Raw genomic sequence first — 12,196 nt, 5'->3', positions numbered from 1 at the left:
CCGCGCAGTTCTGAAGGTGTCTTCGTGGCGCTGACTGTGGCCGAAGGGTGTCCGGATTTCCGACTGTCGTGTCCCCGGGTTCGCCAAATTGCACGCCACCTAGCAAGACGAATAGTTCGACGTGGAATGCGTCGCAATGAATCCACGAAACCCCTCGTATACCACCGACCTCGCCTCAGGATTCTCCTATCTGGACAATGGCGCGAAGGTTGTTACTTACTGAGGCTCAAGAGAGGCGCATGGGCGTTCCGACAAGCGAGATTTGAATTATAGAAAAGACTGATTCTGGAAGATTATACTTGACAGATGTAGGCGGTTTAACAAACGGCTTGCCGGATTCGTTTCCCCGAATATCCGCTCTCTCCCCCCTCCCTCCCTACCGATATCGATCTACTTACTTTATTCGAGGTCACTCGATATTCTGAATACTTCAGAAAAAACGAGTCGTACATCAATTCGAAGCGTAATATTTTAATGCGCCCTCATTCGTAATTCGTTCGTCGACGTTTTATGGCTCCCGTGTCATTTCCCATGCGTATGATTTTCTTGTCGCTCGCAAAGTTATCATCTTCTCGTTGCTTATTCTGTTACACAGTTTCGCGTGAAAACAATATAAACGACAAATGGCAGCAGCGTATCGCTTCTCTCGGGGTTTACGTTATTTCACGTCGTTTTGTGACTGGTGCGTCGGCTTCCACTGTTTTCGATCGAACGTTTGACATGTGTTTCTTTTCTCTTATCCGCTCTATTTGTGGATTGGAACAAAGCGTGAAGCGGAAGAATATTTGCGCAAACTGGTGGGAAAAGATGGAGCGCGAGAATTCTATGAATACGTTTCCAAGTTCAAATGCCCATGCGATTTCCATGTGTCTCGCAGGTGCAGCCTGCATTTGTGGAGTGGTTACAAAATGCCCCTTGTTGCTACTCTTCGTAACGTAAAAATCCGAACGCATAAAAACTTCGTGTAAAGTCATATCAGAGATAAAAAGTTATGATAAATCGCGTGCACTTTTCAAGTCTCTCTTACACAATTTTCTTTTAATTTAATTTAATTTTTCAAATTAATCTCGCATCGCGTCACATGTAACGTATTATTTCTCTCGATGCCGAGCAATTGCGACGACGATACTGAATAAATCGATAAACATTTTAACACTTGCTTCCATATAAAGATAGAAACTTCGCTCGATGCGCGCTTCATTTTCTCGATTATCGATTATCGTTTCATCACTCTTCACAGAGCGCGTAAAAAAAAGGAAAAAAAAAAACAATTATAACAGACGAATACAAAGTCAACGGCACATCACGGGTCAATGTTATTAAAATACTTCCGCTGTAAATAGCCGTCGTCTCGCCTCGCAAACTAGCCGGTCAAGCCCTCGTGAAAACGTTTCTCATAGCGACCCTTTGTCATTTTCGCTTTCCTAACACCGCAAAGCTCTCTCCCACGAATTTTCGACTTACACCACTGAAAGATCTATGAAGTTTTTAGTGGATTTCGTTGTAACGACGTCTAGTAGATTTTGATAGAGGCACCCTTTTCCATGGCGTTGCTTTCGAACGAGCCATGGCAATAACGACAATCACAATGTTTATTGCCCGAGTCCCTGATTTTACCTTCGTGAGAAGAAATTCCTCGCCACTCTCCCCGGCTCGGCTTAGCTCGATCGTTTACTTCTCGGGGGTTTCTCTAAGAGGGTTGCCGAACCAACATAAACCGTAGAGCTGACAGGCATGCGAAAAGATTTAATCGACCATACGCGCGCTCACGTTCGATTGTACGCTGCTTGAGACCAATAAGAACAGGCTCGTACGCGAACGATTCTTCCTGCTCGTTGATTTGAGAACCGGAAGATACATTTCTGCGCGTTCTCCTCCTCTTCCCCCTCCCCCTCTCCCGCCTCGAACTATTCTTTATTCCGCGTAGATGCCACCGGATACCACCGCACACCCGAGAATAAATCGCACGACTTTAATGTTTCCTGCCACTCGATTGTATCGGAAACATAAAAAAACGAATATAATCCTAATTGTAATCAATATATACTGTAAATGGAAATAGCATAATCTCGTTTCTCGATCGATGAGATTTCGAAAGGAAAAATTTCTGAAAAGAGCCAGATGAATTTAATCCGTATAATAAAACAAATATATATATATATATATATATATATACAGGTTTGATCTTTTCTTAATTGCAAATAAAATCGCGAGGTAGATGGATCGCCGCTCGATCTCGTAGAACAAATTTATTCAGGGCGATTGATCCTCGCGCGGCGGTATGAAGTTTTCCGACGACGGACGGAGCTTCGTTCGCGCGCCTCAGCTTTTTGTTGTCTAACGAAAACTTTAATGGAAAGATTACAACCGAATGACAGTAAACGTAACGCGAATTGAAACGTGAATGAGATCGCTGAAAGACTAATAAGTATAGTGATTGGATAATATCCCGGCGGCGATGCGCCTCGAGGCTTCGAATCATTTGCCACTTATCCTAACTTCGCGAACAGCGATTGCGACGACGACGCCGTAATTGCTGTTTACGTTCGTGATTCCCGCGGATACACTCCAACTTTAAAGAGTTCTATCTCCTGGCAGAATAGTGCGGGATATCACGCACTATTGTTTCTTTTGCCCCATTGTCTTTAAAAGACCTCGCATCGGGCGATGCGTCGCTTTTGCGGAACGTCGAGATTACGAAGATCTACGTAGCCATAGAAAAACATCATTTGCATTTCAAATAGCTCGGTCATAAACAGTTTTTAATGAACACTTGATATTAGCATGAATAATAAATTGCCAATCAGATCCTGCGAATTCAAAATAAATTCCGATAAATTCATTTGTGTGGAATTTAATTGCATAAATTACAAGATTACCTCTGAAATTATTACGCATGTATTACGTTACTAAAAACCTCATTATGTTCCAGGATCATGCAACCAGTCCTTGGGGATGGAATCAGGTGACATACCAGATTCAGCTATCACTGCGTCCTCATCGTATGTGACGAATGTTGGGCCGCGAAATGGCCGGTGAGCACATTACTTTTACGACCAACTACTATCCGCAACGTTAAAAGATACGCCACTACTATGTGTTTTTAATGTAATTTTTTTTTAAGAGGACAGATCCAATCATTTATCGAGCCGCGAGTTTAATGCACTGGTATCATCCAGCGAATGCGCCATATGTCATTTTTCGTCCCTCCACGTATCTAATCCCCTATATTTTACGAGGCTGTCGCGTGCGTTCTGTTTATAACTCAGCGATCCTATTCATCCATCTATCTATTGCGAAAGTGTTTTTTCCGAGCAGCGGCGATATTGATTCAACCCACGCCGGGATTTTAACTTATTCAAATCTAATTTCCTTGAAGTTACATGCCTAAGTTACGCGCCTGTGACTATCAAGCGCGCAATCCGGTTACGAGAAATTGTAATCACGTTTTATGGAAGATACAAGACAGCGTAACATTTCTGCGAAGCAATCGTCACTTGAAAATGATACTTTCTAAATGAACTATGAAGAGAGAGAATCAGCTCGAGAAAATTATTTAATTTGATTATTACATCACATTACTTAAAAAGTAATAAATATAAATGTTTTGATAAAATATATATTCTATATTAATTTTTTTATATTTTTAATTAATCGGCTCATTCAATCAACATAAAAATTAAAATTACACTTTCTATTTGCTACACATAATAAATATTTTATCGACTCGTGATCGATTGTGTAGTAATGAAAAAATAGGAACGAATAAGCTATTTAATTTAAAAAAAAAACCGTAAAGCCTCGACTGCGAATTGTTCACAGAAAGAATAAAAATTTATTGCTAAGTGCACGAATTGAGCGCACTGTCGTCATAATCAAGTAAGATATATACGTTATATAAATTGAGAAATGAAACCTTTTCGACAGATTATTACGTTCGAGCAGCGGATAATTAAAGCAGTGGTAAAGGCGATCATTGATCAGCCGTCAGACGCGCCTGATAAATGAGTGCTCCGTCTGAAAGTTTAAATACGTCAGATCATCGATCTAAGAAAGCTCATACATATACAAAAGCAGTTCTTATATATTCTTTAGATGTTGTTGATGAATAGAAAATTCCATATTATATAAGATTATATTATAAAATCAATTCTTTTTCTACGCTACAACGTGTGTATTCACTGACTAAAGTTTTGCGCATTAAATCTTTGAATATAATATTTAACAAAGTGAAAAATAGTTTGATATTATACATAATAGCGCGGGAAAGCACTATACGTTCTACAGGTTCTACAGGTTCTACACGTTCGCGGCTCTATGATATTAATAGAGAGCTTTGTTCGTACTTAGTTGACACTCTTCACGCGTACAAAGTTTGCATAAGATCGCAGTTTACTTAATTATATAAAATTTCTATCAACTATGGGCTGTTCGAGACTTGTTCCTCTAGTAATGAAATTCTTTTGTATCAAAGTTACGTAAAAAAAAAAAAAAAAAAAAAAACTGCAAATGATAAGCGAATTAACGTAGCACGAACACCGTTCGGGAATCGTTGGCGAAAGGTGGCTGGAAAAAGCGGGAATCTTCTTGATCTACGATGAAGTTAACTTTGTTATTAAGTACGAGATGCCACTCGATCAATCAGAAGTGATTGAGGTAGTAAGACTTTCATTAACGCCATTTAACACAAACGTAAATAATCGACGTATGAAGAGAAAACATAAGTGGAACAGAGTGGAGAGGTAGGTGCGCGAGTAAATCACGGATTCGCTGTTTAAGTATACTTTTAAAAAGGTGGAAGTTCTTAAAACTCAGAAATGATCTCGTGAATTGTTCTTCTTAGTTGAAAAGATAGTAACTGAATTGTACAATATAATTGGCAGACTTTTTTACGCTCGAGAGGACAATAAAACGATAATTCCGCAGCATTTTGGAAATGAAGTCTAACGACCCTCTTATGCAGAGTCCTTCGTTTGCAAAGTATCGTATACGATTCAGTAATTTCGTACATTTTTAACGGTTACATTTTTTGCGGTCTCCCACTCGTAAATTACGGATCACCATTTACGAAATTGTCGTACAAATATCTCTTTTCGCGAATAATTCATTTCATTTCTAAATATACTTCGTTTCATCTATTAACTTAACATTCGAAGCATATTAACTTTAAGCAGAATGAGGTTAAATTTATTGTAATAAAAGAGAAATATTCTTGTATTCGGAGAAGATATAATTTTTCTATAAAACCTTTAGAAAAATCGTATTTTTGAAATTATACATAAGCATCAGTTACAAGGAAAAATTGTCTCTAGCTTGCCAATAATATTTTAGACTCCGAAAGGAGACCGCCGGCGGTGCTTGGTGTCCAAAAAGCCAAATAGAGAAAGGAGTTCGCGAATGGCTTCAAGTTGATCTACAGGGTGCTCACGTCGTTACTGGTGTGCAGACACAGGGCCGTTACGATCACGGCCGCGGTCAGGAATACGTCGAGGATTACACTCTAGAATATCGACGTCCTGGCTTCACTCGATGGCGTCGATATAAGCGTTGGGATAACATAGAGGTAAGAGAGAAGACAGACACGTCTGGTGATGATATCTAGGAAAGGGGACGCAATTTGCCAAGTTCAACGCTCCCTTTTTGTTGTTTCTTAATTAATTAGCATTGAATAGGTTTGATTACTCCACATTTTTTTATAAATTAATATAAAAATTAATTAATATTAAAATTATATATTAAATTTTATAATTTAATATATAAATGAATCTTTATATAAATAGAGAATTTATAATATTTTTTCATGAATATAAAATTATTTAATAATTTATTTTTTTATAATTTTATTAAATTATTTTATTTAAATTTTATTAAATTATTCTATAATATAAACATTTGTTATACCTATGTGGCTAATGTATTTTGATTAGTTAGTACACACGAAAAGTGTTTAAATAATATTGCATAGAAGAGAGTGTTTAAATAATATTATAATTACATTATTCTATAATATAAACATTCATTATATCCATAATGCGGTTGATATATTTTGATACTAGTAGACACGAAAAGTATTCAAATAATACTGCATAGAAGCAAGCAATTACGAAATTTAAATACAACAAATGTACGATTGTAGAAGTGTTGTACGCTAGCTATCAGGAATTTACACTGTGTCTCAATTGGAACAAACTCAAACAAACGCAAACACGTAAACGATACGCAGAACAAAACCAATTGGAATTGCCCACGCGTCTGATGTCAAATTGGAATTTTATTCCGCTGAAAAATGCAAGGGAGCTCGAAGTCGCTTGTTAGCGAAGTCACAGTTAGAACTCTACTTGGCACTCGCTTAACGATGCTTAATTGATGGAACTTTTCCTATGTCAATTAATTATCCGTAAGAAAATTTTATCACGAGTTAAAGTTCCTTGTAAAAGATGAGCATAAAGAGAAATGAATAGTAAGAAGAATTCAAATAATGAAAGAAAACAAAAGCAGATAATGAGTCTTTCATTGCGATCCGCTACATGATTATTAAGCCGGTAATTGCATACAAGTATCAGAATGGATTTATAAATTTCAAGAGGAATTCGAGGAGGCGAATATCCAATATTTTATATATATATATATATATATATATATATATATATATTACAAAATTTGATCATTAATATATTCACAAATTTATTAATTTAATTAATAATTTAATTAATATATAATTTAACTCCCGTTTATATAATGATGGGAAATACAATTTTGAATGTTCTTTTATTTACATTACTACCGTATAGAAAACCAATAATAATTACCAACTATCTCTCAAACAACAGAGTATCCGGTTTAAATGAAACATATCTTCCCACTGTAATATCAAAATCCTTTTGTTTCACGGTCGATCGGGCAATATTCTCAACTTCGATTTCGCGCGGCCCTTCTCCTCACCGTTCGCCGTTTAGATCCCAGAAACAGAAAAGTGAAAAGCAGCAATCGATAAGCGATCTACTCTTGTGAGGGAATTGCACGTAATGTCTTTGCACCGTAACGTATGGTTAAGCGTCGCTAAAAGTGCAACTACTCCCTTTCGAAAGCTAGACGTTTTCATTTCTCCTGTTTCCCATCTCTGCCAGCGCTCTTCTTTTCTCGCACTCTCGAATATCGCGTTCAAGATTGAATCACGCATCGCTGCCTTCGACATCGCGCTCTTCTATCGCAGAATTATTTCTCCCTCGATCTCTGTTTGTATCACGATATCGACGTAGCTCTTGCGTAAATGTGTTTTCGATTATTCTTTCGTTACGCGACAATTTTTCTAACTAGATATATTGGAACAAATGTATGATATCATAACAGATGACGTGATAAATGATAACAATTTTATGTTTCATTTGATGAAAAACATAAATAACTTTTGTTATCTCTCTTTGCGCTCTCTCTCTCTCTCTCTCTCTCTCTCTCTCTCTCTCTCTCTCTCTCTCTCTCTCTCTCTCTCTCTCTCTCTCTCTCTCTCTCTCTCTCATATTTTAATACTTGTATATTTCACATCGCGCAACATTTACCTCATTATATAAAACATTAAATCCTCTCTTATTAATTATTCATCGCGGTATCAATGCGGCTGATCGTAAAATGTAAAATGAAGCGATGGCTAATTTAATGACATAGTTGTTGTATTATATTTACGCTGAATAATCTCTTATCGCTTAACCACGTGCCCATGTGGCACGATAAATAATGAAACTAAGCTGAGATGAATTGAGCTGAAGTGGTGGTACCACGAGTAAGTTTCAGATAGATAATTGAATGCCGGAAATCATAATGCCTCGCTACATTAATGTCAATACAACGGAAGTTTACCGAAACGGGATTCTGTCGAAAAGTTCGTATTTAATGTAATGCATTATCGCCGAGATAACGCGGACTGCCATCGATACCAGATGGATATTCAGATATTTCCAGCCGGGAAAATTAATGGTGCTGCACATTTAAGCGCGCATACATTCACCAATATTACATTAACTCGATCCCAAAATCGAGATGTCTATAAGTGCCCGGAAATTTCTGGACGGAAAGTCCATTTCATGTAATCGCATTAATGCCATATGGTTCTCACAGTAAGAGTCATACCATAAAGAATTCACAGTCGCCTGAAAAAAAAGATTTCATTTTTCTCGTCAAAACTGAATAAAAAAAGCTTCATTATTATTTAAATGGTTGACGGTGTTATTAATCAAATATCGAATTTCACATTAATTGACGCGTAAAAAGTTGTCTAATTTTGTTTCCTCACAGTTGCCATTTTAATAATGTACATGACATTGATCCACAGGTTTTAGCCGGGAACAGCGACACCTCCACCATTGTATCGCATAATTTGATTCCGCCTATCTTCGCCAGTCAAATCCGGATCTTACCGCACTCGGAGCACAGGCGTACGGTTTGCCTTCGTATCGAGCTGAAAGGATGTCGAGACACGAGTAAGTAGTTTATTTATAGAGAAAACGTCGTATTCTAAATATGTTGTTACGTTTTTTAAATCGACAATTTATTATTAATTTTCCAATTTTTTAAATCAATTTTCTTAGCACTAAAATCTTATACAAGATCAATTTAATTTATTTTCTCATAATTTATCGACGCATAGTAAAGTATTCAGTTTTTTTTACTGTATCATCAGTTTGATTTTTACTTAATATATTATTAGAATAAATAGAATAAAATTAAATACATCTACTATTTTACCAACATCATTTAAATAAACGTATTTTATGATATGCCCTTCATAAAGTAAATTGAGTAATTTTAGCGACAACTGGCGCGATGATGACAGTTGTCGATAATATGTTCATCGAAAATTCTCTTACGCGGATAAGCAAATGTTTTCATTAGCCATCATCTCCCGTCATATGAATTTTTGCGTGCAAACCGATTGCTATTCATAGCGAACTCATTTGGATATTAACCAAATTATCATTGAAAATGACATAACTGACGTAATACGCATCGAATATTATTACTAATTCGTGAGTGTTAAAATTGCGTGTGTTGCTAACCAATCAATAGGCACAACAAAAACACGGAACAAAAACAATTAACTGCAATGTTAAATACTTGGCGAATGTTTCTCATTTCGCAGAGCTTATGACGCTTTAATTTTATCAAGAACATACAAAGTCGCGAAATAATTTGAGATTGGAACCATATGTGCAATCGCGCTTGTACACAGCTGCACGAGGATGATGCGATGTCGCTTGGACATCTGACGATTAATTTCCAAATTGCAATTTCATTCAATTTGCCGAGAGACGCCGTTGAGACGGCTACGAGAAGGCAGGGTGCCGTTGAATCTAACTATAGTGTTAGAGCCCATTAACGTTCGTAACAGCGTTATACGGACGAGCTCATTGCCAGGTCGGCTTGGTACATTTGTTTTCGACCTAGTTCTCAGTACTTAATGTCTCTTATATAATCAATGCACCGTTAACGCTTGTACAGTACGAATACACACGAAAGCAATAACCGAGATGCCGTGCAGAGAAAATTTGAAAATACCATGACTCTTCTCAATTTCCTCGACTATTACTCCAAATGGATAAACGCCTTCCCTAAGAAAACTAAGCGAACAAAAGAGAAATAAAACGAGATCGATGTAGGAAAAAAAATCATATAATCTTTATTATTATTTTTATAGACATTTAATTTGCTATTAAAACACATCTGTAAATATTAGCTACAAATAATTCTCTTTACTAATATCAATATCTAATATCAAAATATAAAAATGACAAGTATCATGTAAAAAAGAGATATGTGCAAAGAATGTTTTCACAATTCTTGTAATATTTCTAATATCTTATTTATATTAGCCAAAATTTTTTCAATCTTCAGCTTTCGCTTCAGATCTGATTAATATTTGTAGCATGCCAACATTTCAATTTATTTTCTCTCCAGGTCTCCAGTTTTGATCTAACAAAGTAACGAATGTTAAGTATTCGTGACGCATACGACACCCGTTCTCATAATTTATGTACAGGTGCGTGTGTTACATATAACAAACATGCTGTGCGCCATACCACAATGCTATTTACATAAATTTGCATACAGTTTCTTTTCTCGTCCGCGTTGCTTTACCGGGCCCCTAAATTCAAGACATAATTTTATATAAATTCCACAAAGTGAGCAGAGTTGTAAAGATTAAACGAAGCAATATGTGTCACGCACTAACAAACATTTATTCTTCATAATATAGAATTTTTCTAGTAATATCTCGTAAAAGAATAAATAAAAATTAATCCTCTATTTAAGTAAGCAACATTTAAATTCGATATTTAAGTATATCTGAATTAATCATCTATATAAATAATTAAATATATGTGTATATATATATATATAAAAATATCTTTTTATTACATGTTTTTCTGTTCTTGGGATAATAATAGGACATAAAAAGAAATCCAATGGAAAGTTTCTCATTAAATGCTGACAGCAGAAGTACAGCTGAGCGTTGTCGGGATATGTGCTTTAGGAAGAAGAAACTGTGCAATCAACCCCAGCAGTAACATTACACAAAGCAAAGTAAAACGGAAAATGCATAAAAACATTAAATGAAAAAGGGCTTTGCTTCTTTATTATGTATAAAGCACGAATTGTTATTTTTGCCTTCCGAAAATATGCAAAGCTAGTTAATCGTAAATAAGAGAACGCTCGTGTAAAACTTAATTTTGCGTTAATGTTTCACCTAATAATAAAATTTGAGTTAATTTAAAAGAAAAATTGATTAGCAGAGGATAACAATCGACTGGCTATTACAAAAGCCAAAGATTTCTGCGATTTTGATAGAACCTAATCCTCGATCGACGTCTAATCTGAAGAAGAGATATTTGCATAAATTTTTCTGGGTTGCGAATGTCCGACAATAACGAGGCCGCCACATGTTCGGGCGATGACGTATGTACGGCTAACGCTCCGGCGCGACGGCGGAGTCGGTAAAAGGGCGACATGAGAGCTTTCGCGTTATAAGAAGTATTCGGAGCGTGTGAGAGATCGAGCCCGACTGGGCGGGTATGTCGGATTTATGGCAGCCGTGCACGGCATCTGGTTAAAACAACGCTGATGCCCTGCCCCGAGTCGGTGAACACGAACGATTACCCCCCCGGATCGCGGGCAACACGGCCTACCCGGTCAACGTGGTACAGAATCCACGACATTATCCCGCTGGTATTGACATTCGCGGTCTGACAGAATACAAGTGTGCTAAGCTTCAATTGATAGAACACGATCGGCACGGTCAACGTATCATTTATTAAAGGCACGGATGCTGCTTATAGTTGTGCGAGCGATCCCACATATGTAGAGAAATGTATTCAATGTTTCAAACACGCAAAACTTGCGATCTTAACTCAAATTGCAAGTAAAAAAAAGAGCGAGATCCCTCGCGAATTGAACTTCACAGGGAAAAAGACGAAAAGAAATCCAATTCACGTCTTTCAACTTTGGATGGATCTTTTCTCTTTTAGAATTCTGTTTTGAAGTATGTAAAAATGTTCCGTCGTTAATATTAAGAAGTGAGAGATTCTATATGCCAAATATATAAAAGTTGATTACATTTCGGTTTGTAAGGCAGATAAAACTTATTCTACTGGCAATAGTCCATAATTTAGTCGTTAATATTTCTTTGCGCGTGCATGCGGAAAGTTATATTAACACGAAACTCGTTAAGAATTGCACTTGCTGGTGGGAAATTGCTCTAACAATTCCAATGAAAATCCGCAATAATTTCAAACCGCGGACGTGAAGGAGATTGCCGGCGTAGATTAGATTAGCGGATTGCCAGATTACAGAGTAGAGTCCCTGTAAGAGCAATGTTTCTGACGCGTGCTGAAATACGGTGTCCTTTAATGCGCACCTTCAAAAACTGGCAGGAATATCAGCGACACATCGCTGAAATGTTCACCAGTTTACACGAACGATTCCCGAGCACGTGAAAAGTGCACGCCAGGAGGTGACTCCGTTCGTTCAATTGCGGATTAATTTGACTCGCCGTTTATTCCCTTATTGCGAACACTGTTACACGATGTAATTCCGAATGTATCCACTTTCCCGACTACACGTCGCTACATGTAACGAATGTAATATACTTTATAATGAGCCGTGCGCTAAACCCTTATCACGCCCTTTAACTTATATATTTTTCTCTATT

At 37.0% G+C, this 12,196-nt stretch overlaps 1 protein-coding gene across 2 annotated transcripts in view; it reads left to right on the top strand.

Annotated features, from left to right (window-relative positions):
* The window catches only part of LOC105430269 (discoidin domain-containing receptor 2), a 74,216-nt gene that overhangs the window by 48,496 nt on the left and 13,524 nt on the right, over positions 1 to 12,196 (top strand). For both annotated transcript variants that reach the window (XM_011643759.2, XM_011643758.2), the window contains exons 3-5: positions 2,933 to 3,035; positions 5,332 to 5,563; positions 8,327 to 8,474. In XM_011643759.2, coding sequence (XP_011642061.2) covers positions 2,933 to 3,035; positions 5,332 to 5,563; positions 8,327 to 8,474 — 483 coding nt within the window. The remainder of the gene's footprint in view (positions 1 to 2,932; positions 3,036 to 5,331; positions 5,564 to 8,326; positions 8,475 to 12,196) is intronic.

Source organism: Pogonomyrmex barbatus, unplaced genomic scaffold, assembly GCF_055798465.1.
Source record: "Pogonomyrmex barbatus isolate J1 unplaced genomic scaffold, ASM5579846v1 scaffold2, whole genome shotgun sequence".
Taxonomy (NCBI): domain Eukaryota; kingdom Metazoa; phylum Arthropoda; class Insecta; order Hymenoptera; family Formicidae; genus Pogonomyrmex; species Pogonomyrmex barbatus.
The sequence above is the reverse complement of the archived record's forward strand: the minus strand, read 5'-3'. Positions and strand labels throughout refer to the sequence as shown.